Source organism: Rhincodon typus, chromosome 27 (assembly GCF_021869965.1).
Source record: "Rhincodon typus isolate 14 chromosome 27, sRhiTyp1.1, whole genome shotgun sequence".
NCBI lineage: Eukaryota > Metazoa > Chordata > Chondrichthyes > Orectolobiformes > Rhincodontidae > Rhincodon > Rhincodon typus.
The window spans coordinates 43,054,513-43,078,936 of NC_063358.1; the positions used below are offsets into that span (position 1 = coordinate 43,054,513).

At 41.9% G+C, this 24,424-nt stretch overlaps 1 protein-coding gene across 1 annotated transcript in view; it reads left to right on the top strand.

The window, feature by feature from the left end:
• Positions 1-24,424, top strand: part of LOC109916430 (potassium voltage-gated channel subfamily KQT member 4-like) — a 540,155-nt gene that overhangs the window by 300,702 nt on the left and 215,029 nt on the right. Inside the window, exon 2 of the mRNA XM_048613162.1 lies at positions 18,920-19,010. Within this exon, the coding sequence (XP_048469119.1) occupies positions 18,920-19,010 (91 nt within the window). The remainder of the gene's footprint in view (positions 1-18,919; positions 19,011-24,424) is intronic.

The following is a 24,424-nucleotide window of genomic DNA, read 5'->3' on the forward strand; positions in this document are numbered from 1 at the left end:
TAGTCCCACCTGCCTGCTCCTGGCCCATATTCCTCCAAACCTTTCCTATTCATATATCTATCCAAATGTATTGCCTCTTATGTCTTTTTAAAATCTCTCTCACCTTAAAAAGTGCCCCTTAGTCTTGAAATTACCCATCTTAGGGAAAAGACCTATCCATACCTCTCATTATTTTATAAACTTCTATCAGGTCACCTCTCAACCTCCTACGCTCCAGTGAAAAAAGTCCCAACCTATCCAGCCTTTCTTTATAACTCAAACCTTCCACACCCGGCAACATCCTGGCAAATCTATTTTGAACCCTCTCCAGTTTGATAATATCCTTCTTATAACTGGGTGACAAGAACTGGACACAGTATTCCAGAAGAGGCCTGACCAATCTCCTGTACAACCTCAACATGACATCCCAACTCCTATACTCAAAGGACTGAGCAATGAAAGCATGCATGCCAAATGCCTTTTTAACGACTCTGTCTATATGTGACGCAAACTTTAAAGAATTATGTACCATCACCCCAGGTCCCTGGGGGGGTGACGGCCTAATGTTATTATTGCTAGACTATTAATCCAGAAACTCAGCTAATCTTCTGGGGACCTGAGTTTGAATCCTGCCATGGTGGAATTTGAATTTAATAAAGAGTCTGGAGTTAACAGTAAGGCATTCAACAAGGTTCCTCATGGTAGACTAGTTAGCAAGGTTAGATGACACAGAATAGAGGGAGGACTAGCTACTTGGATACAGAACTGGCTCAAAGATAGAACACAGATAGTAGTGGTGGTGAAAGGTTGCTTTTCAGACTGGAGGGCTGTGACCAGCGGTATGCCACAAGGATCAGCACTGGGTCCACTGCTTTTTGTCATTTATATAAATGATTTGGATGTGAACATAGGAGGTATGGTGAGTTAAATTTGCAGATGACACCAAAATTGGAGGTGTAGTAGACAGCGAAGAAGGTTACTTCAGAGTACAACAGGATCTTGATCAGATGGACCAATGGGCTGAGGAGTGGCAGATGGAGTTTAATTTAGATAAATGTGAGGTGCTGCACTTTGGAAAGGCAAATCAGGGCAAGACTTATACACTTGATTGTAAGATACTTGAGAGTGTTGCTGAACAAAGAGACCTTGAATTGTGGGTTCATAGTTCTTTGAAAGTGGAGTCACCGGTAGATAGGATAGTGAAGAAGGCAATTAGTATGCTTGCCTTTATTGGTCAGTGCATTGAGTATAGGAGTTGACAGGTCATTGCTTAGGCCACTATTGGAATACTGCGTGCAATTTGGGTCTCCGTGCTGTAGGAAGCAGGTTGTGAAACTTGAAATTGTTCAGAAAAGATTTAGAAAGATGTTGCCAGGTTTGGAGGGTTTGAGCTATATGGAGAAGCTGAAGAGACTGGGGCTATTTTCTCTGGAACATCGGAGACTGAGGGGTGATCTTATACAGGTTTATAAAACCATGAGGGGCATGGATAGGGTAACTAGACAAGGTCTTTTCTCTGGTGGGGGGGGGCGGTGAAGAGTCCAAAACTAGAGAGCATAAGTTTAAGGTGAGAGGGGAAAGATTTAAAAGGGACCTTATGGGCAACTTTTTCATGCAGAGGATGGTGCGTGCATGGAAGCAGCCAAAGGAAGAGGTGGAGGCTGGTAAATTACAATATTTAAAAGGCAGCTGGATGGATATATGAATAGGAAGGGTTTAGAGGTATATGGGCCAAATGATGGCAAATGGAACTAGATTTATTTAAGATACTTGGTCAGCATTGACGAGTTGGACCAAAGGGTATGTTTCTGTGCTTTATATCTCTATGACTTTAGGAGTCCACTGATGACCATGAAACCATTGCCAATTATTGGAAAAACCCATCTGGGTCACTTCAGGAAAGGAAACGTGTCGTTCTTACCTGGTCTGGCTTACATTTGACTCCAGACCCACAGGAATGTGGTTGATTCTTAACTGCCCCCCCCGGGCAATTCGGGATATGGGCAATAAATGTTGGCCTAGCCAGAGATGCCCACATCCCGTGAGTAAATAAAAAAATTACAACGGGACCGCGGCAGACCGTGAGCGACTACACAGACATTCTCACTGCCCAAACAGCTGAATTTCTGAAGGAAAAATTTTCAATCACTCATAAAGCGTCACTGGAATTACTAATTAAACATACTCAAAGGTATCCCCCTGTTTGTCGATATCCAGATGCGGTAACTTGAGCGGTTGTCACGCTCAGACATTCGATTGTTGTTGCCGCCATTTGACACGCGCCATTACCGTTATCAATCCCGCGCCAGCGCGAGACGATTTTCCAAGTGCGTTTGTGTTTTGTCGGTCCCCGGAATGGAGCTGCGTTTGTGTCCGATTGAGGCCTGCCTCTATTGACATTTTGTTCACTGCATGTCCCCTCATTCGCATTCATTCTGACTGCATCGAAAGTGGCTGAAGTTGTCATCGTCCAGAATGGACTTGGAGGTAGTGGCTCTGCCATCTGCGTAAAGTTGTCCAATAATCGACCCCTGATCTGTGGTGAGACTTGAAATTACACTTTGTCGCTCCCTGTTTACAGCAGGCACCTTTTTGAGAGATGCTGCAAACATAATAGCTTCCATTTATATATGCATTAGGGTTTTGTACCCAAAGGCTTGATTTTCTCAAGGACAATTTTTTAAAATTTTGGGTGCTAGTGTTTGGTTTTCAGGTAGTCCTTTGTCATTCTGACCATCTTCTTCATGAAATACTGCAGTCAGTTGCTAATACCTTCTGTAAATATTGATATGGACTTGCAGAATGCAGAATTAGAGTTCGTCAAGATTCTCAATAGTCATTGCTGCTCCGTGAAACGAATATCTTTACCATAAAGAAAGCACTAATTCCTGGACACCACAGACCACAATATTTAAATTTACATAAAATAATTTTTAAAACTGGTACGCAGGAGGGAAAAAGATCACAGTTTTCACTGGTGAAATCACAGCTCTTGCATATTTGTTTCTAACAGGGTTACCACATCAAATAATTCACAGTGAGATGTGAAACACACGTCTTTATTAAATTAAACAGTTCAATATTAAAGTAGTCAACGAGTGTTAATTCAAGTAGCATCCACCATATTTGCTCCCACACAGTAACTCCTGAATTCCTGTATTCCTCTGTTGAAACATTTAAACTGTTGTCTTCCCTTTGTAGCTGCACTTCTCCTTACAATATCCCAACTTTGCTTTACTTCCCACCTTAACTCTGCAGCTGCACTCTGGGATCTGCCTTGCCAGCTTCATTTCTCATCCTCACTCCACTCGCTGCTAATTGCGGCCTTGTTACAACAAAGGACAGAAAATTACAGCACAGGAACAGGCCCTTTGGCCCTCCAAGCCTGCGCCAGTCCAGATCCTCTATCTAAACCTGTCGCCTATTTTCCAAGGATCTGTATCCCTCTGCTCCCTGCCCATTCATGTATCTATCTAGATATACCTTAAATGACGCTATCGTGCCCGCCTTTATCACCTCCGCTGGCAACGCGTTCCAGGCACCCACCACCCTCTGCGTAAAGAACTTTCCACGCATAGCTCCCTTAAACTTTTCCCCTCTCACCTTGAAATCGCGACCCCTAGTAATTGAGTCCCCACTCTGGGAAAAAGCTTCTTGCTATCCACCCTGTCTATACCTCTCATGATTTTGTAGAGCTCAAACAGGTCCCCCCTCAACCTCGGTCTTTCTAATGTAAATAATCCTAATCTACTCAACCTCTCTTCATAGTTATCGCCCTCCATACCAGGCAACATCCTGGTGAACTTCCTCTGCACCCTCTCCAAAGCATCCACATCCTTTTGGTAATGTGGCAACCAGAACTGTACACAGTATTCCAAATGTGGTCGAACCAAAGTCCTATACAACTGTAACATGACCTGCCAACTCTTGTACTCAATAGCCTGTCTGATGAATGAAAGCATGCCGTATGCCTTCTTAACCACTCTATCGACCTGCGTTGCCACCTTCAGGGTACGATGAACCTGAACACCCAGATCTCCCTGTGCATCAATTTTCCCTAGGGCTTTTCCATTTACTGTATAGTTCGCTCTTGAATGGGATCTTCCAAAATGCATCACCTCACATTTGCCTGGTTTGAACTCCATCTGCCATTTCTCTGCCCAACTCTCCAATCTACCTATATTCTGCTGCATTCTCCGACAGTCCCCTTCACTATCTGCTACTCCACCAATCTTAGTGTCATCTGCAAATTTGCTAATCAGACTAATAAGTCTCATGTTTGCAGCAGCACATGCAAGTGAGAACCAGCTAGTGATTGGATTAGTCCCTTGGTATTTTTGTCCGTTCTGTTTACATGGGCATCTTTTCTCTGTTTGGTTATATCCATTGAATTGTCTCCATGAATTAGTATTGATATGCGGGAAAATAGAAAGACCTGCATTGTTTAAAACCACCAGATGTCCCAAAGGCTTTCACAGCCAATTAAGTACCTGTGAAGTGAAGCCACTTGTCAATCCAGAGGAAAAGTAACCAATTTTTTCACAGCAAGTTCTCACAAATGACAATGAGCAGGTAGTTTATTTTAATCATGGCATTTGTGAGTTAATATTAGCTAGGACACCAGAAAAATTCTCCACTCTTCCTTGAAATAGTGCCATTGGATTTTTACATCCACCCAAGAGGGCAAGTGGAAGTTCGTTTAACATCTGAAAGATGACACTTCTGACAGTACAGTTCCACTGGAGTTTCAGCTTTGGATTTTGTGCTCATTTGCTGAAGTGGGTCTTGAACCGAGAACATGCTCAGTCAGAGAGCAGAATGCAACCTGCTGAACTGTGGCTGATGCAGACAAGAAGCACAGAAATCTAGGAGGGATTTGAGTTGGAGGTTGTTAAACATGGCAAGGGGGATTTACAGAGATGCAGATTTGAGATTACAGATTTAAGGTTTTTGTAAAGATTTGTAGCTCGGGTTGTTGGTGAGGTTGTTGACTTGCTTGCCGAGCTGGCTTATTTTCGTTCAGACGTTTCGTCACCATGCTAGGTAACATCCTCAGTGAGGCCTCCGATGAAGCGATGTTGTTCTAATTGGAATTTATACTGTCTGGTTTGTTATGGTGAGTTGTGTCATTTCTGGTTCTGTTCTGTATGGGTTTGTATATGGGGTCCAGTTCAATATGTTTGTTGATTGCAGTATGCATTGAAAACCATGCCTCTAGGAATTCCCGTACGCTCAACCCGTAAGCTAAAGTGGTTCAAGAAAGGCAGCAGGGATAGGCCAGTTCATTACGTGATGCTAGTGTAACATTAGTGGTAAGGAACTTATTGAAAAAATTCTGATGGACAGAATTAATCAACACTTGGAAAGGCAGGGATTGACCAGGGATAGTCAGCACAGATTTGTTGACTAATTTAATTGAGTTTTTTGAAATGGTGATTAAATATATTGATGAGGGTATTGCAGTTGATGTGGTTTACACGGACTGCAAGAAGGCCTTTGACATATAGAAAGCTGGTCCAAAAGTTAAGAGCCCATGGGATCCAAGACAAGTTGGCAAACTGGATCCAAAATAGGCAAAGTAGGAGGCAAAGGTTGACAATGAAGGGTTCTTTTTCTGATCGGAAGGCTGTGACTAGCAATGTACCACAGACATCGATGCTGGTACCTTTGCTGTTTGCTATGTACATTAACAACTTGGATGTTAATTACGTCAGTATTAGGCAGGAGCTAGGGAGTATTAATTGGGAGGAGCTGTTATCAAGCATGTCCACATTTCATATGTGGGAATTGTTTAAAGACCTGCTGATAAGAGTTCAGGACGGGCATGTTCCAGTAAGGAGGAAGGAGAAAGATGGTAAGGTAAGGGACTCTTGGATAATGAGGGGGGTTGTGAATTTAGTCAAAAGGGAGAAAGAAGCATATGTAAGGTTTAGGAAGCTAAAATTGTACAGGGCCCGTGAGGAATGTAAGGAAAGCAGGAAAGTACTCAAGCAGGGAATTAGGAGAGCAAAAATGGACCATGAAATAACCTTGGCAAGTAGGGTTAAAGAGAATCTCTAGGCATTCTATACATATGTTAAAAACAAGAGGATAACTAGGGAGAAGGTAGGACCAATCAAGGATAAAGGAAGGAACTTGTGCTTGGAGGAAGAAGATGTGGGTGAAATCCTAAAAGAGTACTTTGCATCAGTATTCACCCAGGAGAAGGATAGTGAGATTTGTGTGGAGGATGTTAATAATTTTGAGATCAAGAAAGAAGTGATCTTGAAGAGCATTAAGGTGGATAACTCCCCAGGGCCTGATCATATCTACCCCAGATTACTGAGAGAGGCAAGAGAGGCGATTGCTGGGACCTTGACCAAGATCTTTGTATCCTTCTGCCACAGGAGAGGTCCCAAAGGACTGGCAAGTAGCTAATGTTGTTCCTCTTTCGAGAAGGGAAATAGGGATAATCTTTGCAACTATAGACTAGTGAGACTTAAATCGGTGGTTAGGAAGCTATTGGAGAGAATTCCTAGGGAAAGTGTTTATGAGCATTTTGAAAAGCATGGCCTAATTAGGGACAGTCAGCAAGGCTTATTGTGGGACAAGTCATGTCTTAATCTAACTTCACTGAATTTTTTGAGGAGGTAGTGAAGGTAGAGCAGTGGATGTTGTCTACATGGATTTTAGTAAGGCATTCAACAAGGTCCCTCATGGTAGGCTCATCCAGAAGATTAAGATGCGTGGCATCCTTGGTGACTTGGCTGTGTGGATTCAGAATTAGCTTGCCCATAGAAGGCAGAGGGTAGTGGTGAAAGGTTGGTTTTTCAGGCTGGGGGTCCGTGACTAGTGGTGTTCCCAAATCATAGAATCATAGAATTCCTACAGTGTGGAAACAGGCCCTTCGGCCCAACAAGCCTACACTGACCCTCAGAGCATCACACCCAGACCCATCCCCCTAATCTACACATCCCTGAACACTACGGGCAATTTAGCATGGCCAATCCACCTAACCTGCATATCTTTGGACTGTGGGAGGAAACCGGAGCACCCGGAGGAAACCCACGCAGACATGGGGAGAATGTGCAAACTCATGGTTGTTGTGAAGAGATGCGTGCACTGCTTGTGGTGTTGTGAATGTCTTGTGTAATGCTGTGAGTCCACTTGTGGACAGGCGAGTGGAGCTGTCTGTTGTGAAAAGATGGTTTATGCAGAGGCCGATTGGTGTTAGAGGGTAAATGTATAATCACACCAGTCTCATGTAGGATGTGTGAACGTAAGCGACGGTGTGTAATAGTGTAGTATCAGTATGGCAGTGACTGTTGTGAAGCTGTGCATGTTCCAAATTAATGTGAAATGGTGTGGATACAGAGTGTACAGTTGTAGCTGGCTGCTGTGAAACAGTGACTATAAAATGCAGACTGTCTGATGACCGTGAGTCCCCTCTCACAGACTGTTATGAGTCTCCCTCTGGGATAATGTTAGAATCTCCCACTGAGATAGTGTTAGATTTTCCCTTTCGGATAGTGTTAGAGTCTTCCTGTCGAAAAATATTGGAGTCTCCCTGTGCGGTAGCGTTAGTGAGTCTCATTCTTGGATACTGTTAGAGTCTTTTTCTGGGATAATGTTAGCATCTCCCTCTGGGATAGTATTAGAGTCTCCCTCTCAGATACCAAATTAACATTAGCCCCTATAGCATTGTCATTGTAAATGGCACATTTTAACAAATTTCTTCTTCAGCTCAGGGCTGTTGATGAAAGCAAGGTTAATCTATTATTAAAGGATCACCTCATAGAGGTCATAGGGTAGATGTAGAGACAAATATGAGACGTGGTAGTTGGAAATCAAACACCTCAGTACCAGGACATGGCTGCATGTCATTGGCCCAACTCTCACTAACTGCTTCATCAAAGACCTTCCCTTTACCAGAAGGCCCCAAAGGTAAGCTCACTAATTGCATAATGTTCATTTCCATGTGTCATTCCTCAGATGTTTTCCAAGTGGACAACATTCAGGACTCAGTTTGTAAGTGGCAAGTAACATTGGCAACGACGCAAGCGCCAGGTAATGGCCATCTTCAGTGCAAAGAAATCTAACCACGTCCCCATGACATTCAATGGGAATACAATGGCCGAATTACCTGCTATCAATATCCTGGCGATCACCCATTGATTTAGCTTGGCCAGCCATCAAAATAATATGATGAGAGCTCAGTATTCCAAGACAGGGAATGTGGATCTCAGCTTCCCAGATTTGTTCAGTCAGCTACAAGGCACAAATCAGGAATGGGATGGAATGATCTCCAGTTGCTTCGTTACATACAATTCTACCAGTGCTCAAGAAGTTCAGCACCATCCAGGACAAAGCTTGATTGGCATCCCTCCACCACATTAAATGTTCACATCGTCCACCAAGATTTCACACTGGCAGCAGTGACGGAGACATTTTGATCATGGAGTATTGTGTCCAGTTCTGGTCACCCAGTTATGGGAAGGATATTATTAAGTTGGAGAGGGTTCAGAAGAGATTTACCAGGATGTGGCCGGGTAGGGAAGGTTTGAGTTATAAAGAAAGGCTGGATAGACTGGGACTTTTTGCACTGGAGCATAGGAGATTGAGAGGTGACCTTATAGAAGTTTGTAAAATCGAGAGGGGTATAGATAGAGTTAATGGTAGGTGACTTTTCCCTAGCATGGAGGATTTCAAGACTAGGCGGCATATTTTTAAGGTGAGAGGAGAGAGATTTAAAAAGCAAATGAGAGGCAAATTTTTTACACAGAGGGTGGTTCGCGTGTGGCATGAAGTGGTGGATGTGAGTACAATTACCAATGTTTAAAAGACACTTGGATAAGTATATGAATGGGAGAAGTTTGGAGGGATATGGGCCAGGAGCAGGCAGGTGGGACTAGTTTAGTTTGCGATTATGTTTGGCATGGACAGGTTGGACAGGAGGGTCTGTTTCTATGCTGTATGACTCTATGACTCCACGCAGACAGTCACTGGAGGGTAGAATCGAACCCAGGTCCCTGGTGCTGTGAGGCTGCAGTGCTAATTACTGAGCCACCATGCCGCCTGCATTCCATAGGGCTCTGTACTGGGACCTCTGCTGTTTGTGATATATTTAAATGACTTAGATGAAAATGTAGATGTGTGGGTTAGTAAGTTTGCAGAGGAGATTGATGGAGTTGTGGATAGTGTAGATGGTTGTCAAAGGATACAGTGGGATAAGATCAGTGGCAGATATGGGCAGAGAAATGGCAATGGAGTTTAATCCGGCTAAGTGTAAGATGCTGCACTTTGGGAGAACAGATGTTATGGAAAAGTATACAGTTAATGGCAGAACCCTGAACAGCATTGATGTACAGAGGGATCTTGGGGGTTCAAGTCCATAACTACCTGAAAGTGGCAATTCAAGTAAATAGGGTGGTGAAGAAGGCATATGGCATGCTTGCTGCTATTGATTGGGGAATTGAGTACAAGAGTCAGGATTTCATGTTGCAGCTTTATAAGACTTTGTTCAGGCCACACTCAGAGTACTGTGTTCAGTTCTGGTCACCACATTATGGGAAGGATGTGGAGGCTTTTGAGAGCATGCACAAGACGTTTACCAGCACACTGGCCAGGATTGGAGAGTATGAACGATAAGGAGGGGGTAGGAAAACCTCGGGTTGTTATCTCTGGAATGGCTGAGGGGAGAGTTAATAAAGTCTATAAAATTATGAGATGCATAAATAGGCTTTACAGTCAGAATCTTCTTCCCAGAGTTGAAATGTCTAAAATTAGGGAATATGCATTTAAGGTGAGAGGGGGAAAGTTCAAAGGAGATGTGAGGGGCACGTTTTTTACACAGAGTAGTAAGAGTGTGGAATGTGCTGCCAGGGATGGTATTGGAGGCAGAAAACGATGGGGGCGTTTAAGAGACTTCTGGTTAAGCACATGAATGTGCAAGGAATAGAGGGATATGGACCAAGAGCAGGCAGAAGCGATTAGTTTCATTTGGCATCATATTTGGCACAACATCATGGGCCAAAGGGCCTGTTCCTGTTCTGTACGGTTCTATGTTCTATGTTAATGTAAATGGAATAATTAGTAAGTTTGCAGATGCCACAAAAATTGGTAGTGTTGTTGCATAGTCTCACCCTACAGCCTGATAGTGATCAGGTAGATAGGGCAGAGCAATAGCAGATGAAATTTAATCTTGAAAAATGTGAGCTGAGGCATTTTGAGAGGTTTAATATGGGAAATATATATGCAATGAATGGTAGGTCCCTAGGGAGTGTTGAGGAACAAAGGGATCTTGAAGTACAAGTCCATGGATCATTGAAGATATCAGCACAGGTTGACAGGGTGGTGAAGCAGGCAAAGGGGATGCTTGCCTTAATTAGCCAGGGCATGGAATATGACAGCAAGGAAGTTTTGTTACAACCTTATAAAACATTGATTAGGCCACAGCTGGAATGCTGTGTGCTGTTCTGGTTACCACACTACCACGAGAGAGGGTACAGAGGAGATTCATCAGGAAGTTGCCTGAAAGTATTTGTTAAGAGGCGGAACTGGACAGGCTAGGTTTATTTACCTGGAGCAGAGGAGACTTGTTGGGGGGGGGGGGGGGGGGGGGGGGGGGTGGTGGAGGTATTCTGATTGAGGTGATTGAGGTATACAAAATTATGAGAGGCATAGACACAACAGATTATAAGAATCTTCTCCCTATAGCAGACACACTTCAGACGAGAGAGCACAAGCTTAAGGTGAGAGGTAATTTTGAGGAAAGATTTTTTCACCCAAGGAGCAGTAGAAATATGAAATGTGCTGCCAGAGAGGATGATAGAGGCAGGTATTCTCACAACATTTAAGAAGCATCTGGATGAGTATTTAAAAGGCCAAGGCATAATCAGCTATTGACCAAGTGCAGGTAAATGGGATTAGTGTAGTTTGGTGTTCATTAGTTGACATTGACATAGTGGAGGAAGGGCCTGTTTCTGTGTTGTATGACTCTACAAGAAAATAAAAGTCATAGATATGTGCATATTATAAATATTAATACTGCAAGAGAACATGTTTGAAACATTTCAAATTTAATGTAAAATCATTGCAAAAACCTTATGAGAATCTTATATTATTTTACATCTATTTAACCAAACAACAGTAACTTAGATCATGCGCCTTGATCAATGACACCTGTCTGTCTTGGGAGACAATGGACTGTGCCCAGGTTCTACGTCACTTCTGGTTTGAAGCCATAATCACCACATTACTGAGGGATGTGATTGCACTGGAGGGCTTGAAAAGAAGATTCACAGGAGGTTGCCTGGCACAAAGTATTTTAGCAGTGAAGAGAGGCTAGGTAAGCTTGGATGGTTTTCTTTGTTGCAGAGAAGTTTGATGAGGGATCTGATGGAGTTGTACGATCTTATGAGGGGTATGGACAAAGTGAATAGAAAGCAGCTTTTCCCCTTGTCGAAGGGACAATAACAAGGGAGCATAATTTTAAAGTGAAAGGCAGGAGGTTTAGAGGAGATTTGAGGAAAATAATTTGTTACCCTGAGGGTGGTGAGGATCTGGAATGCCCTACCTCAGAGTTTGGTCAGGTGGGAAACCTCACGACCTTTTAAAAAGCACTTGAATGAGCATTTGAAGTGTCATAATATTCAATGCTGTGGAACAAGTGCTGGAAAGTGTGAATCATATAGGTAGTAGTATATTTTTGGTGGTATAGACTCAGTGGGATGAAAGTCCTTTTCTGTTCTGTGTGATTGTATTGCACGTGCGGCAGTCCCTTCCACGTCTGACACAGTGGAACAGTGTTGGCTTGAGGTCACCTAATGTTTTTTCTTTCTGGTGGTCTCGCTTTTCTACTGTCTGGTTAATTCTTTTGCTTTTTGCTTTTTCTACGCACCTTCTGACTGTTGAACCTCCAGATGCTCAGTCAGCGAGGATATTTTCCCATGAATCAACTCTAATCCCAGTCAATTTAAAGTATTGTTTGTAGACATCATGGCTTTGCAGATGTGAGTGATTTGTTAATCTCAAACCATTAGCAAGTTTGGCATAGAATGTAAAAAAGGCACTGTATTAGCTAAACAAATAAAAACTACAAAATTGAGGTGCAGAGAGATCTAGGTGCTCTAGTGTATGAGTCACAAAAAATTAGTTTTTTCTTTTATTCATTAATGGCATGTGGGCATTACTGGCTGAACCAGCAGTTATTGCCCATCCCTAATTGCCCAGAGAGCAGTTAAGAGTCAACCATATTGCTGTGAGTCTGGAGTCACAGATAGGCCAGACCAGGTAAGGACAGCAGATTTCCTTCCTTGAAGGATATTATTGAACCACACGGGTTTTTCCCTGACAGTCAGCAATAATTTTATCATCATCCATTAAACTCTTACTTCCAGATTATTATTGAATTTAAACTCCACGATGGCAGGATTCAAACCCAGGTGCCCAGACTGTTACCTGGGTCTCTGGATTAATAGTCTAGCGATAATACCACTAGGCCATCACCTCATCTTAAATGCAGGTACACAAGTAATTAAGAGCCTTAATGGAATGTTGTTCTTTATTACAAGAGGAATCGAACATAAAAGTAAGGATGTAATCCTTCAGTTAAACAAGTTGTTGGTGAGACCACATTTCAAAAACTGCGCAATTTGGGCTTGTTTCATTTAAAAAAATGGAAATGCATTGGAAGTGGTTTACCAGATTGATATCTGATTCAGGTGGTTGTCTTACAAGGATAGGTTGGACTGGCTTTTCTTTCCACTGGAGTTTCAAAGCATAAGGGCTGATTTATTGAAGTTTATAAAATAATGAATGGTCGGTCTTAACAAGCTGGATGTGGAATTGATGTTTTTTCTTCTGGGTGAGTCTGGAACAAGAGGACACTATTTTAAAGTTATGGCTTGCCCATTTAAGACAGAGGGAAGGAGAATTTTCTCCTCTGAGGGCTTCAGAAGGTGGTGTCATTGGATATTTTCATAACGAAGATAGATACATTCTTCTTAGGTGAATCAAAGGCTTTTGGGAGAGGATGGGAATGTGAAATTCGAAACATAAACAGATCAGTCATGATCTTATTGAATGGCGGAGCTGGCTTATTTTGAGAATTATTATAGATTCCTTGGCTGTAGCACTTGGATAGAACATTAAGAAAGAAATAATTACATGTTGTAAGCCTTCAGTGCTCTGTTTCCAAAAGCCTGCTGTCTGCAACATTGCACAATTCTTCAAATGTTCTCAGGTGACAGTAAATCACAGTGCCTGCTCTAGCCATAATCCACCACCCCTTTAGAGGTACTGGCTTCTTTCAAGCAGTTTAGGCGACTTAAGGTAGTACTTGACACTCATAATATTCACCACCTGCTATTGCACTCAGCCAGTCATCCAGTTAGGCGCAATGAAACGGAAGTCAGTCGTTCGGCCTGTCAAGTCTGCTCTGCCATTCAATATAATTTTGGCTGATCAAACACTTCAATGCCTTTTATCCACCCCATCCCCATAAGCCTGAATGCTTTGGTAATTAGAAATCTATCAATTTCTACCTTAAACATATGCAAAGACTGAACTTCTACAACCCTCTGGTGTAGACAACCCCAAAGATTGACAATCATCTGAGTAAAAAAACTTTCTCTTCATCTCGGACTCAGGTGATATCCCCCTTTGTTTTTTAAATTGTTTTCCCTGGCTTTAGACTCTCCAACTAGAAAAACATCTGACCTGCAAATAACCTGCCTATCCTCTTAAGGAAATGATCTCACATTCTTTGAAACTCTACAAAATACAGGCCTGCCCAGATAATCTGTCTTCTGAGGACAGTCCTGTTATTCCAAGTAACAAGTCTGGTGAATCTTTGTTACACCTTCTATGTTGCAATAATATCTTTCTGAGATAACGAGATCAAAGCTGCATACAGTATCCTAGGGGCAGGGAGGTCTCCTGTGGTACAGAGTTTCCCTACCTCTGAGCCAGGAGGATCAGGTTCAAGGCCCACCTGCTCCCGGTGGTGTGTAATAACACCTTTGAACGGGTTGAATAGAAAATAACTATTATAGGGGGCAGTATAACGAAGCTTCTATACAATTGACACAAGACTTCACTATTCCTGCACATAAGTAGTCCTAGAATAAAGGCGAACATTCCACTATCCTTCCTAATAGCTTGTTGCACCTGCATGTTAGACTTCAGTGACATCATTGTCCACGTACATTTTGCAACTTCACCGTTTAATAAATACTGTACATATCTGTACGTCCTACCAAAGCGGATAGTTTCATATTTTTCCATATTATATCCATTTGCCAAGTTCTTCCCCAGTAAGCGATGCTGTCCAAATCTGCCTAAAACCATTTTACATCTTCCTCACAATACACATTCCCACTTAGCTTTGTATTGTCTGCAAATTTTGAAATATTCCATTTGGTACCCTCCTCCAAATCATTAAAAGTATTGTGAACAGCTGCAGCCCAAGTACTGATCCTTGTGGTACCCCACTTGTCATAGCCTGCCAATGTGAGAATGACCCATTTATTCCTACTCTCTGTTTTCTGCCTGTTCATCAATCAGTAGTCCATGCCAGTACATTACCTCCTATCTTACGCGCTTTAATTTTTCTAACGACCTTCCCATGGGGAACTTTAACAAAAGCTTTCTGAAAATCTCCTATATCCATTAGCCCTCTTTTACCCATTTTGTGAGTAATAACTTCAAAAAAACTTTGTTAGTCAAACATGATTTCTCATTGAAAAGTCTGTGCTATGTCTGATTAGACCATTATTATAAGTGTCTATTTATAACATCCTTTACAATAGATTCTAGCATTTTCGTTACAGCTGATATAAAGCTAACAGGCTGTAATTCCCTGTTTCTCTCTTGCTGCCTTCTTAAAAGTTGAGGTGATATTTCCTGACTTCCAATCCACAGGAATCATTCCTGAATTTATGGAATTTGGGAAAATAACCAACAATGCATCGATTATCTCTATAGCCACCACTTGTAACACGCTGAGATGTAGACCATTAGGTCCTATGGATTTATCAACTTTTAGCCTTGTTAATTTCTCCAGTATAATCTTCTTACAAATGCTAATTCCTTCAACTCCTCGTTCTAGTTCCTTGGACCTGTTGGAGGTTTCTTGTACCTTCTACAGTGAAAACGGACTCAAAGTAATCATTTAGCTCACATGGTATTTCTCTATTTCCCACACTCCTTACTCAGATTGTAAAGGAGCCACATTCACTTTAGCCAAACAATTTCCTGTTTACATACCTATAGAAGCTTTTACAGTTTTCTCATTTATCAGTCCATGTCCAAAACCATCAAGATCTAGATAGTTTCCCGGCTTGGGCTGAAAAGTGACAAATAACATTCATACCACACAAATGGCAGGCATTGACTATCTCCAATAAGAGGCAATCTAACCACTGCCCCTTGACACATAATGGCATTGCTATTAGTAAATCCAGCACTATCAACCTTGGGGTTACCATTAATCAGAAACTGAACTAGACTCACCATGTAAATATAGTGGCTACAAGAGTAGATCGGATGCTAGGAATACTACAGCAAGTCACTACAGCAAGTAAAGCCTGTCCACCATTCACAAGGCACAAGTCAGGAGTGTGATGAAAGACTCCCTACTTACCTGGATGGGTGTAACTGTGATAACACTGAAGAAGCTTGACCCCATCCAGGACAAGCCAGCCTGCTTGATTGGCACCACCCCCCACAAACATTCAGTCTCTCAACTACTGATGCTCAGTAGCAGCAGTATGTACTAGCGACAAGATGCATTGCAGACGTTCACATAAAATCCTTAGACGGCACATTCCAAACCCACGACCACTACCATCTAGAAGGACAAGGGCAGCAGATACATGGGAACACCAACACCTGCAAAGTTCGCTCAAAGCCACTCACCATCCTGACTTGGAAATATATTGTCATTCCTTCAGTGTTGTTGATCAAATCCTGGAATTCCCTCCCAAAGTGCATTGTGGATCTACTTACAGCAGATAGACTGCAGCAGTTCAGGAAAGCAACTCACCATCACCTTCCCAAGGACAACTTTGGATGGGCTAAAATGGAGGCGCAGCAAAACCCACATTTCAAAGTGAATCTTTGTTTAAAAAGTATGTTTTTATGTTTATTTGCTGGGTTGTATTAATATTCTAAGCTTCCATTCCTTTCCAGTTTCTTGGTCATCCTTAGCAGTATTCTTAAAAACTCTCTTAATTTTCAGATTTACTGTTATTTCTGGCAACTTTTTAAACCTTTACTTTTTATCTTAATCCTGAATCTCCTTTGGTAACCACAATTAACTGACCTTTGTTGAGTTTTGAATCTAGCACTGCCATTTGGTCACTAATAAATAAGTCCAACCAATTTTTGCTGCCCCTTGCTGTTTTATAGCTCCACCTAACAGATATCATGATTTGTTCTTCTGAGATCCTTCCTTCCTAATGCACTGATCCCATCTCATAATATCAGTGCAAATTCACTTCCTTTTCCTTTTGTCAGTTCTTCCTAAACGTTGAATATTCTTGAATGTTCTGTTCCCACCCCTGGTCACAAGGCAGCCATGATTCTATAATAGCAATTAGATCATGCCCATTTACCTCTGTTTATGCATTTATATCATATACTTTGTTGCCAGTGTTGTGTATGTTCAAGTAGAGTGCCCTAACTTTGTCTTTTTGACATTATTCTGTTTTTGAAACATACTTAATGATTGGCATTGTTTCTTCAGTCTTCTAGTCTCCCTAAGCATCTTTTTGATTTCCTGTTAACAACTTTACTTCTCTTCAGGTTCCCTCACTATCCCATTCCCTTGATAAGCAGGTTTAAACTTCCCCCAGCAGCACAAGCAATCTTGCCGTAAGTCTATCAGTCCCAGTCCCATTAAGGTGTAACTAGTTCAGCTTGTATAGATCCCACCTGCTTAGAACTGGTGCCAATTCCTCACAAATCTGATGCCCTCCCTTCTACACCAGTTCTCCAGCCATATTTTCAATCATTCAGTCATCCTGTTCTTATGCTGTCTAGTACATGGCACTGGGGGAGTAATCCCAAGATTACTGTTCTTGACATCCTGTTGTTTAGTTTCCTTCCTAACTCCCTGAAATCTGCCTTCAGAACCTTGTCCTTCTTCCTATCTGTGTCATTGGTATCAATGCAGACCATGACTTCTGGCTGATCCTCGTTCCCCCAGAAGGATGTCCTCGAGCTGCTCCATGACATCTTTGACCTTGGCACCAGGGAGACAGTGCACCATACTGGAGTCACATTTAACGCCTCAGAAATGCTTTCCATCCCTGTCTATGAAGCCGGCTATAACAGTTGTTGTTCCACTCTTCTTCCTTCACCCCTGTATATCTGATATACCTGTGGTACCATGGGCTACGATCAGACTGCACTTCCCTCAGGAGCCATTATGCCGGCCAATTTCCAAAATGGAGCACTGATTAGCGAATAGATAAACTTGGTATTTTTGCATTTCCTTCCAAGTTTTCTTAGACCTCTCATTGTCATGCATTCCTGCAGTGTGACCACCTCCCTATACTTTCTATCCATGTAGTCCTCCGCCTCATGGATGCACAACAGTAACTCCAGTCACTACCCATGTTCCAAAACTTGGAGCTCAAGCTTTGTTGTTTGTTACACTTCCTGTTAATTCTAACTAGGTGCTGAGACTGTTGAAATAAGCAAGTAGAATCCATGTGCTTGAGTTCAATTCAATCAAAAGGCATGGCACCTATTAACATTGTTAAATTTACCCCCAGCTCTCTCAATTTGAAAAATGCCATGAGATCTTTTATAGAATCATAGAATCCCTACAGTGTAGATAGAGGCCTTTTGGCCCATCGAGTCAGCACCAACCTTCCTACGCAGACCCACCATTATGCATGCTGAAGCAATTTATTAGAGTGCCTGCATATCATATTAAGGTTATGATCCTGGTGCTGAAAACTGGTTTGGTGTGTAATTAACCATAAAAATTCAATAAGCTGAAGGGCCTCTTTCGTACTGTACGATTTTATGATTATATGCTACAATTGGACACTTTGTATGTTATATCATAATGATCAGCATTTGTATATAGATCAGTATTTGTTGTACAGTAATCATTGATAAATATAAAGTCATTATAGTCCCCGAGGACCATAGGGCTGCTCTCTTACGAAAGAGAGACGGCTGGTGGTGGTTTAACCTAAGGGGCATTATGCCTCAGGTGGTGGGAGACGTTGAGATGGAGAGTCCCTTACGGTAACCTTACCCAGTGCAGGAATGAACCCACGCTATTGGCATCAGTCTGCAATACAAACCAACCATCCAGTCAACTGAGATAACTTAACCCCCATATATGTATTATAGTGCTGAATGTATTATGTAGTAATCATGAGCAATTGTAACTCGGCACTTTTTCAGTTATAGAATAATCTGGTAAATACTCTAGCATTGTGTATTGGGTACTGAGTATGGGGAAGATGGTGCTGAAGTGGTAATGTAACTGGACCAGTACTGTAGTCGATCCCAGGCTTGTGGTGTGGGATGTGGTATCATCTGGTGAAATTTAAAATAACAAAAAATTGAAATTAAAGGCTATTCTGAGTAACAGTGATAATGAAACTATCATCAACTGTTGCAGATACCTATCCAGTTCATTAATGATTTTCAGCAAAGTATTATATGTTTAACAAATACGAGGAAATACACTCCAAACGTGCCTTACATAATAGACAATCACTGATAATTATACTCCAGCAATGTCAGGTTAGTACAACATTCCAACACTTGTTTGCTAATTAGTTTTGGAATGAGGATAACTGAATTTGGGAACAATTTGACACTCTAGGATGTTGAGATAAAAACACTGGGAGAGTGTGGTTCACAACTCGCGAATATCTGCTATATCTCCTGTCACATCTGCTTAATTTAGTTGCATTCTCTTTGTCTCCAACAGATTCCTGCTTGTCTTCAGTTGTCTCGTCCTGTCAGTGTTTTCCACCATACCTGCGCACCAGGATGTGGCAAATTCCGGACTCTTTATTCTGGTAAGAGGAACGGTGGGGCAAGTTTAACTGCGCGTAAATGTAACTAGCTGATTTACAATGATCCAGAATGGAATGGCTGGAACAGTAATTAGGATCAGCAGATTGTGCAAGTAATAGTCTAGCCCAGTCACAGGTGATGCAGATCACCTGTCCCAGTGATCTATTGGATGATGCCAATATGGTAGTGAGTCATTCAACTGCAGGCCCCTGGAGACCATGAGAAATAGGACCACAGATAAGAACATAAGAACATATGGAAAAGCCATTGGAGAATACCATGTAGCCCTTTAAGTCTACTCCGCCAACCAGTCTTTAATGCACACAATGTTTCAGCATTCACAATTCTTTAGGGTAGAGAATTCCAAAAACTCTCAAAGCTTTGAGTGTAAAAAATTCTTCTTATCTCAGTCTTGAACAGCTTATTCGTGACTGTGACCCCTTGTTCTGAATTATGAGCCAAGGGAAATATATTCTTAGCGTCTAACATAGCCTTGTCCAATGTTTTCACAATCGAGGGCACATTGTTCACTTTTTCTCACACATGAAGGGATTGGTGAACAAGTTTTATTGAAATAAGGTTTGGTACAATGATAACAATGATTTTCTTAAAAATTCCAAATCAATGATTGATCATTTAAATAAATGAATAATTAATTAAAATAAGAGTTAAAAAAGTGGCAAGCAGCAGAGGGAACGAAGAAAACCTTCTTTATCTTTTCAGTTAAGAAACAGAAATAGAGACAGACTGGGTCCCCAGTCCTAATCACTAGTGAATGAGAGAGGACTGAGAACAAGCAAAGGAGTTGGGTTGAAGTAACACTGACGTTTAGTCTCTGGTGGCAAACATCCTAAGCAGGTCTTGGCAGAATTCATATGAAAATGGAAATTGGAACCAGATTGCCTGTCAGCCCGGATCATCTTACTCTCCCAACCTACTTTCTGGTGGATTTTATGGAGAGTAGTGTGTGGAAGGGTAAATTGAGTGTGTGTCTGGCTTACTTGGTCTCTGTTCATACATACTCTCATTGCGTTCCCAGATGTCCCGCACCTCCGTACACACAGTACCAGTCTCCCTTCCCTTCTAACTCCATTCCTGCCACACTTCTCATTTCCCTCTCTCCCTCACTATCTCCAAGTCTCTCCTACACTGTCTCACTATCCGTAAATATCTGCCCATCACTTCCCCCTCCCTCCACTCTTTTTACTTCCCCCTCCCTTCAACCTTCACATTCCCTCCAACCTTTCACACTCCCCCACCCTTCACTCTCCCCTTCCTCCATCCTTCACTCTCCCCTTTCTCCACCCTTCCTCCTTCCCCTTCCTCCACCCTTCATTCTCCCCTTTCCTCCATCCTTCATTCTCCACTCCTTCCATCCTTCATTCTTGCCTTCTTCTTCACATCCTTCACTACCCCCTGTCTCAATCACTCACACCCCCAATACTCTGTCCTCAGGAAATCTCTCTTTGTTCCATCTCACTCCCCCATTCCCACTTTTTTCCACTCCTCCACACTCAGTCAGTCATCCCTTCATTCACTCACTTTCACTCACTCACTTTCACTTACCCCATGCATCCCTCAATTCTCACGCCCCCCCTCTCCATCACACACACGCACATCACAGAAACCCCCCAAACTTCCCCTCTGGCTTCCCTAGGTGTTTGACACAGAAACCCAATCTGGCCAGTGAGAGAAGCGGCTTCTGATTGGATGAACCGCTCCTTACGAAATCTTTCACATGTATCTACCAACATTTGAAACAGCAGCTACTGGTTAGATAGGAGCCCACAGGCTGTTGGATAAGCCTGAGTTAACCCTTAAAAATGTTTTATGTTTTAAATTAGATTACCATTTTCCTAAGCTCCAGTGAATATAGGTTTTGTCTACTCAGTCTTTCCTCAGAAGACAAAAATACTGTTCCAGAAACCAGTCTCATGAACGTTCACTGCGCTTCCTCTCAGGCAAGACTGTGCAACTATTTATTTCCTTTGTTAAAGAGAGCAAAACTGCATAAATACTCTTGTACCTGGTATGATTGTACTAAGAACTCTTTACTGTTATATCGCAATCCATTCATGTAACAAAGACTAATATATAATTTGCTTTCCTAATTGCTTGCTGTAACTAATGCTAATTTTCTGTTTAAAAAAAAGAAAGGTGGACCCGAATGACGAACTAGTGGTCTTATCATTGGCTGCTGAAGAATTTTTTACAATAATATGTTTCCAGAACAATTAGAAAGGAGTCGTTACTGGACCTCATTCTCTGGAATGAGGTGGGCCAAGTGGATCAAGTGTCCACAGGGGAACATTTAAGGGACATGGATCATTGTATCATAAGGTTTTGGTTGGTGATTGAAAAGGACAAGGAACAATCAGGTGTAGGGATAATTGACTGGAAGATTGCCACCTTCAATGGATAACAATAGATTTGGTTCAGATATTTGGAATCAAAGATTAGCAGGTTGTACTGTCTGGGTGCATATTGGCCTGCTCTGCCCAAGACCGGAAGAAACAATAGAAGGTGATTTGCACGGCCCATACCATCACGGAAGCCAACCTCCCATCCATGGTCTCAATTTACATGGCTCACTGCCGTGGAAAGGCAGCCAACATCATCAAAGACCCTTCGCACCCTGGTAATGACCTCCTACAACTTTTTCTGCCAGAAGATACAGAAGCCTGAACACACGTACAAGAAGGTTCAGGAGCAGCTTCTTTCTGGCCATTATCAGACTGTTGAATGGACTCAATGGCCTCAAATAATGTAACCTGTATGCCTCTAAACCTGTACATCCTTTGCTTGCAGTGATTGCCTGTACCGCTCATAAACAAAGCTTTTCACTCTATTTCGGTACACGTGACAATAAATCAATCAATCAATCAGTTAAGCAGTAACTGACCAATAGGGAACCTTTAAAGAAAAGATTGTTCAAGTGCAGTCAAAGTATATTCCCGCAAAGGGAAAAGTTAGGACAAACTAATCCAAAATTCCCTGAATGACAAAAGAAATAGAGATTAAAATGAAGCTGGAAAAGTATGTTTATGACAAATTTCAGCTGGAAAATTGAACTGAGATCGAGCAGAATATTGATTCAGCCCAGTTCAAATGCGAATTGAAAAAGCGCATAAGAGAAGGAAAGAGAGAGTATGAGAAGAGACTGATGGCTGAAACCAAATCCCACATTGTTCTACAGAGACATAAGTATTAAAAGAGTAGTGAGAGAAGGGATAGCAGCAATTAGATATCAAAAGGAGATTTACATGTAGAAACAGGGGTGAGGTATTAAATGGATACTTTCCATCTATCTTTACCATGGACAAAGATGCTGTGCAAGTCATGGTGAAAAAGAATGTAGTTCAGGCACTTGAATGGTTTAAAATTGATAAAGAGAAAGAATTAGAGGGCTGTTAGGACTTTAAATTGATAAAGCTCTAGAACAAGGTGAGATGCATCTAAAGGTATTGAAAGAATTGAAAGTGGAAATTGTGGCGGCACAAGTCATGATTTCCAGTCTCAAACTCGGAGGTGGTACCCGAAGGAGTGGAGAATTGAAAATTTTACAACCTCCTTCAAAAAGGAATAAAGAAAAATCCAGCAATTATAGGTAATTTAATTTAACCTTGGTGGTGGGAAGACTTTTCTAATGACGAAGAAGATTGATGAAGACAGAGCAGTGGACGTTGCCTATATCAACTTCAGCAAGGCGTTTGACAAGATTCCACATGGTACACTGGTTAGCAAGGTTAGATCACGTGGAATACATGGAGAACTTGCCATTTGGATACAAAATTGGCTCGAAGGTAGGAGACAGAGGGTAGTGATGGAGGGTGCGTTTTAGACTGGAGGCCTGTGACCAAGAATTGGTGCTAGGCCCACTACTTTTTGACATTTATAGAAAATGATTTGAATGTGAATGTAGCAGGTATGGTCAGTAATTTTGCAGATGACACCAAAATTGGTGATGTAATGGATAGCGAAGAAGGTTACCTCAGAGTACAACAGAACCTGATCAGATGGGCAAATGGGCCGACGAGTGGCGGATGGAGCTTAATTTAAATAAATGTGAGGGGCTGCATTTTGAAATAGCAAATCGGGGCAGGATTTATACACTTAATGATAAGGGCCTGGGGAGTATTGCTGAACAAAGACACCTTGAGGTGCAGGCTCATTGAAAATTGAGACGTGGGCAGACAGGGTAGTGGCAAAGGTGTTTGGTATGCTTGCCTTTATTGGTCAGTGCATTGAGTATAGGAATTGGGAGGTCATGTTGTGGATATTGGTTGGGCCACTTCTGGAATATTGCATTTAATTCTGATCTCCCTCACAAGGTTAATGGTCACGTGAAACCACTACAATTACATCATTTTTATTGTTGCATTATTGCTAACTCTGTGATAGGAGTATGGCTGAGCATGTCAAATACAAAGTTGTATAAATCTATGGGATACTTCCAACAAAACACTGCATTGATGAAGACAATCCAATGTATATGCATAATGGTTGTTGATCAGATCCTAATGTGTCTAACAATATAATCAAGGTCTGGAGATCATTGCAGAGAGTGAACTTTCTGCCGTAGAGATACGTATGCCAGTGTTCATGATCGTAGATGCTTTATTCCTTCCTATTCACCAGTCAATTATTTGCATTCAGTTTCTGACAGTAAAGTAAAAGTAAAGTCACCATAGTCCTACCTGTCTATGGACAGCTAATGGTGGGTAGGTACACCCACAGTGCTGTTAGCAGGATTTTGACCCAGCAACAGTGAAAAAATGGTGACATTGTTCCATGTCAAGACGATATGTGACTTGGAGGTGTTAGTATTCCCATGAATCTGCTGACCCTGATCTTCTAGGTTTTTACAGAAGCCTTCTTCAGTTGTTACAGCACAACTTGTAGATGGTAAACACTCCTGCCACTGAGTAGGTGGTGAAGGGCATGAATATTGAGGACCTTTTATGAAGTGCCAATTAAGCAGGCTGATTTGACCTGGATAGGGTTTGAGCTTCTTGAGTTTTGTTGGAGCTGTATACATCTGAAGTGGTAAGTATTCTGTCACACTCCCGACTTGTGCCTTGTAGACAGTGCACAAACTGTAAGGAGTCAGGTTTGAGTTATTTGCTGCAGAATTCCCAGCCTCATATTTGCCCTTGTAACCACAGTATTTTAATAGCTGATTAGTTCAGTTTCTGGTCAACTGTAATGGCCAGGATGTTGATAGTGGATATTCAGTGATGCTAATGCCATTGAGTATCAAGGGAAAATAGTTAATTCTCTTTTGTTGTAGAAGGCATTGTCTGACACTTATTGGTGGAAACGTTGCTTATTGTATGTCCGTCCAAACTAGGATATCTAGGTTTCACTGCATATGGACACAGACTGCTTCAGTACCTTCAGTCGTTAATGGCCACAA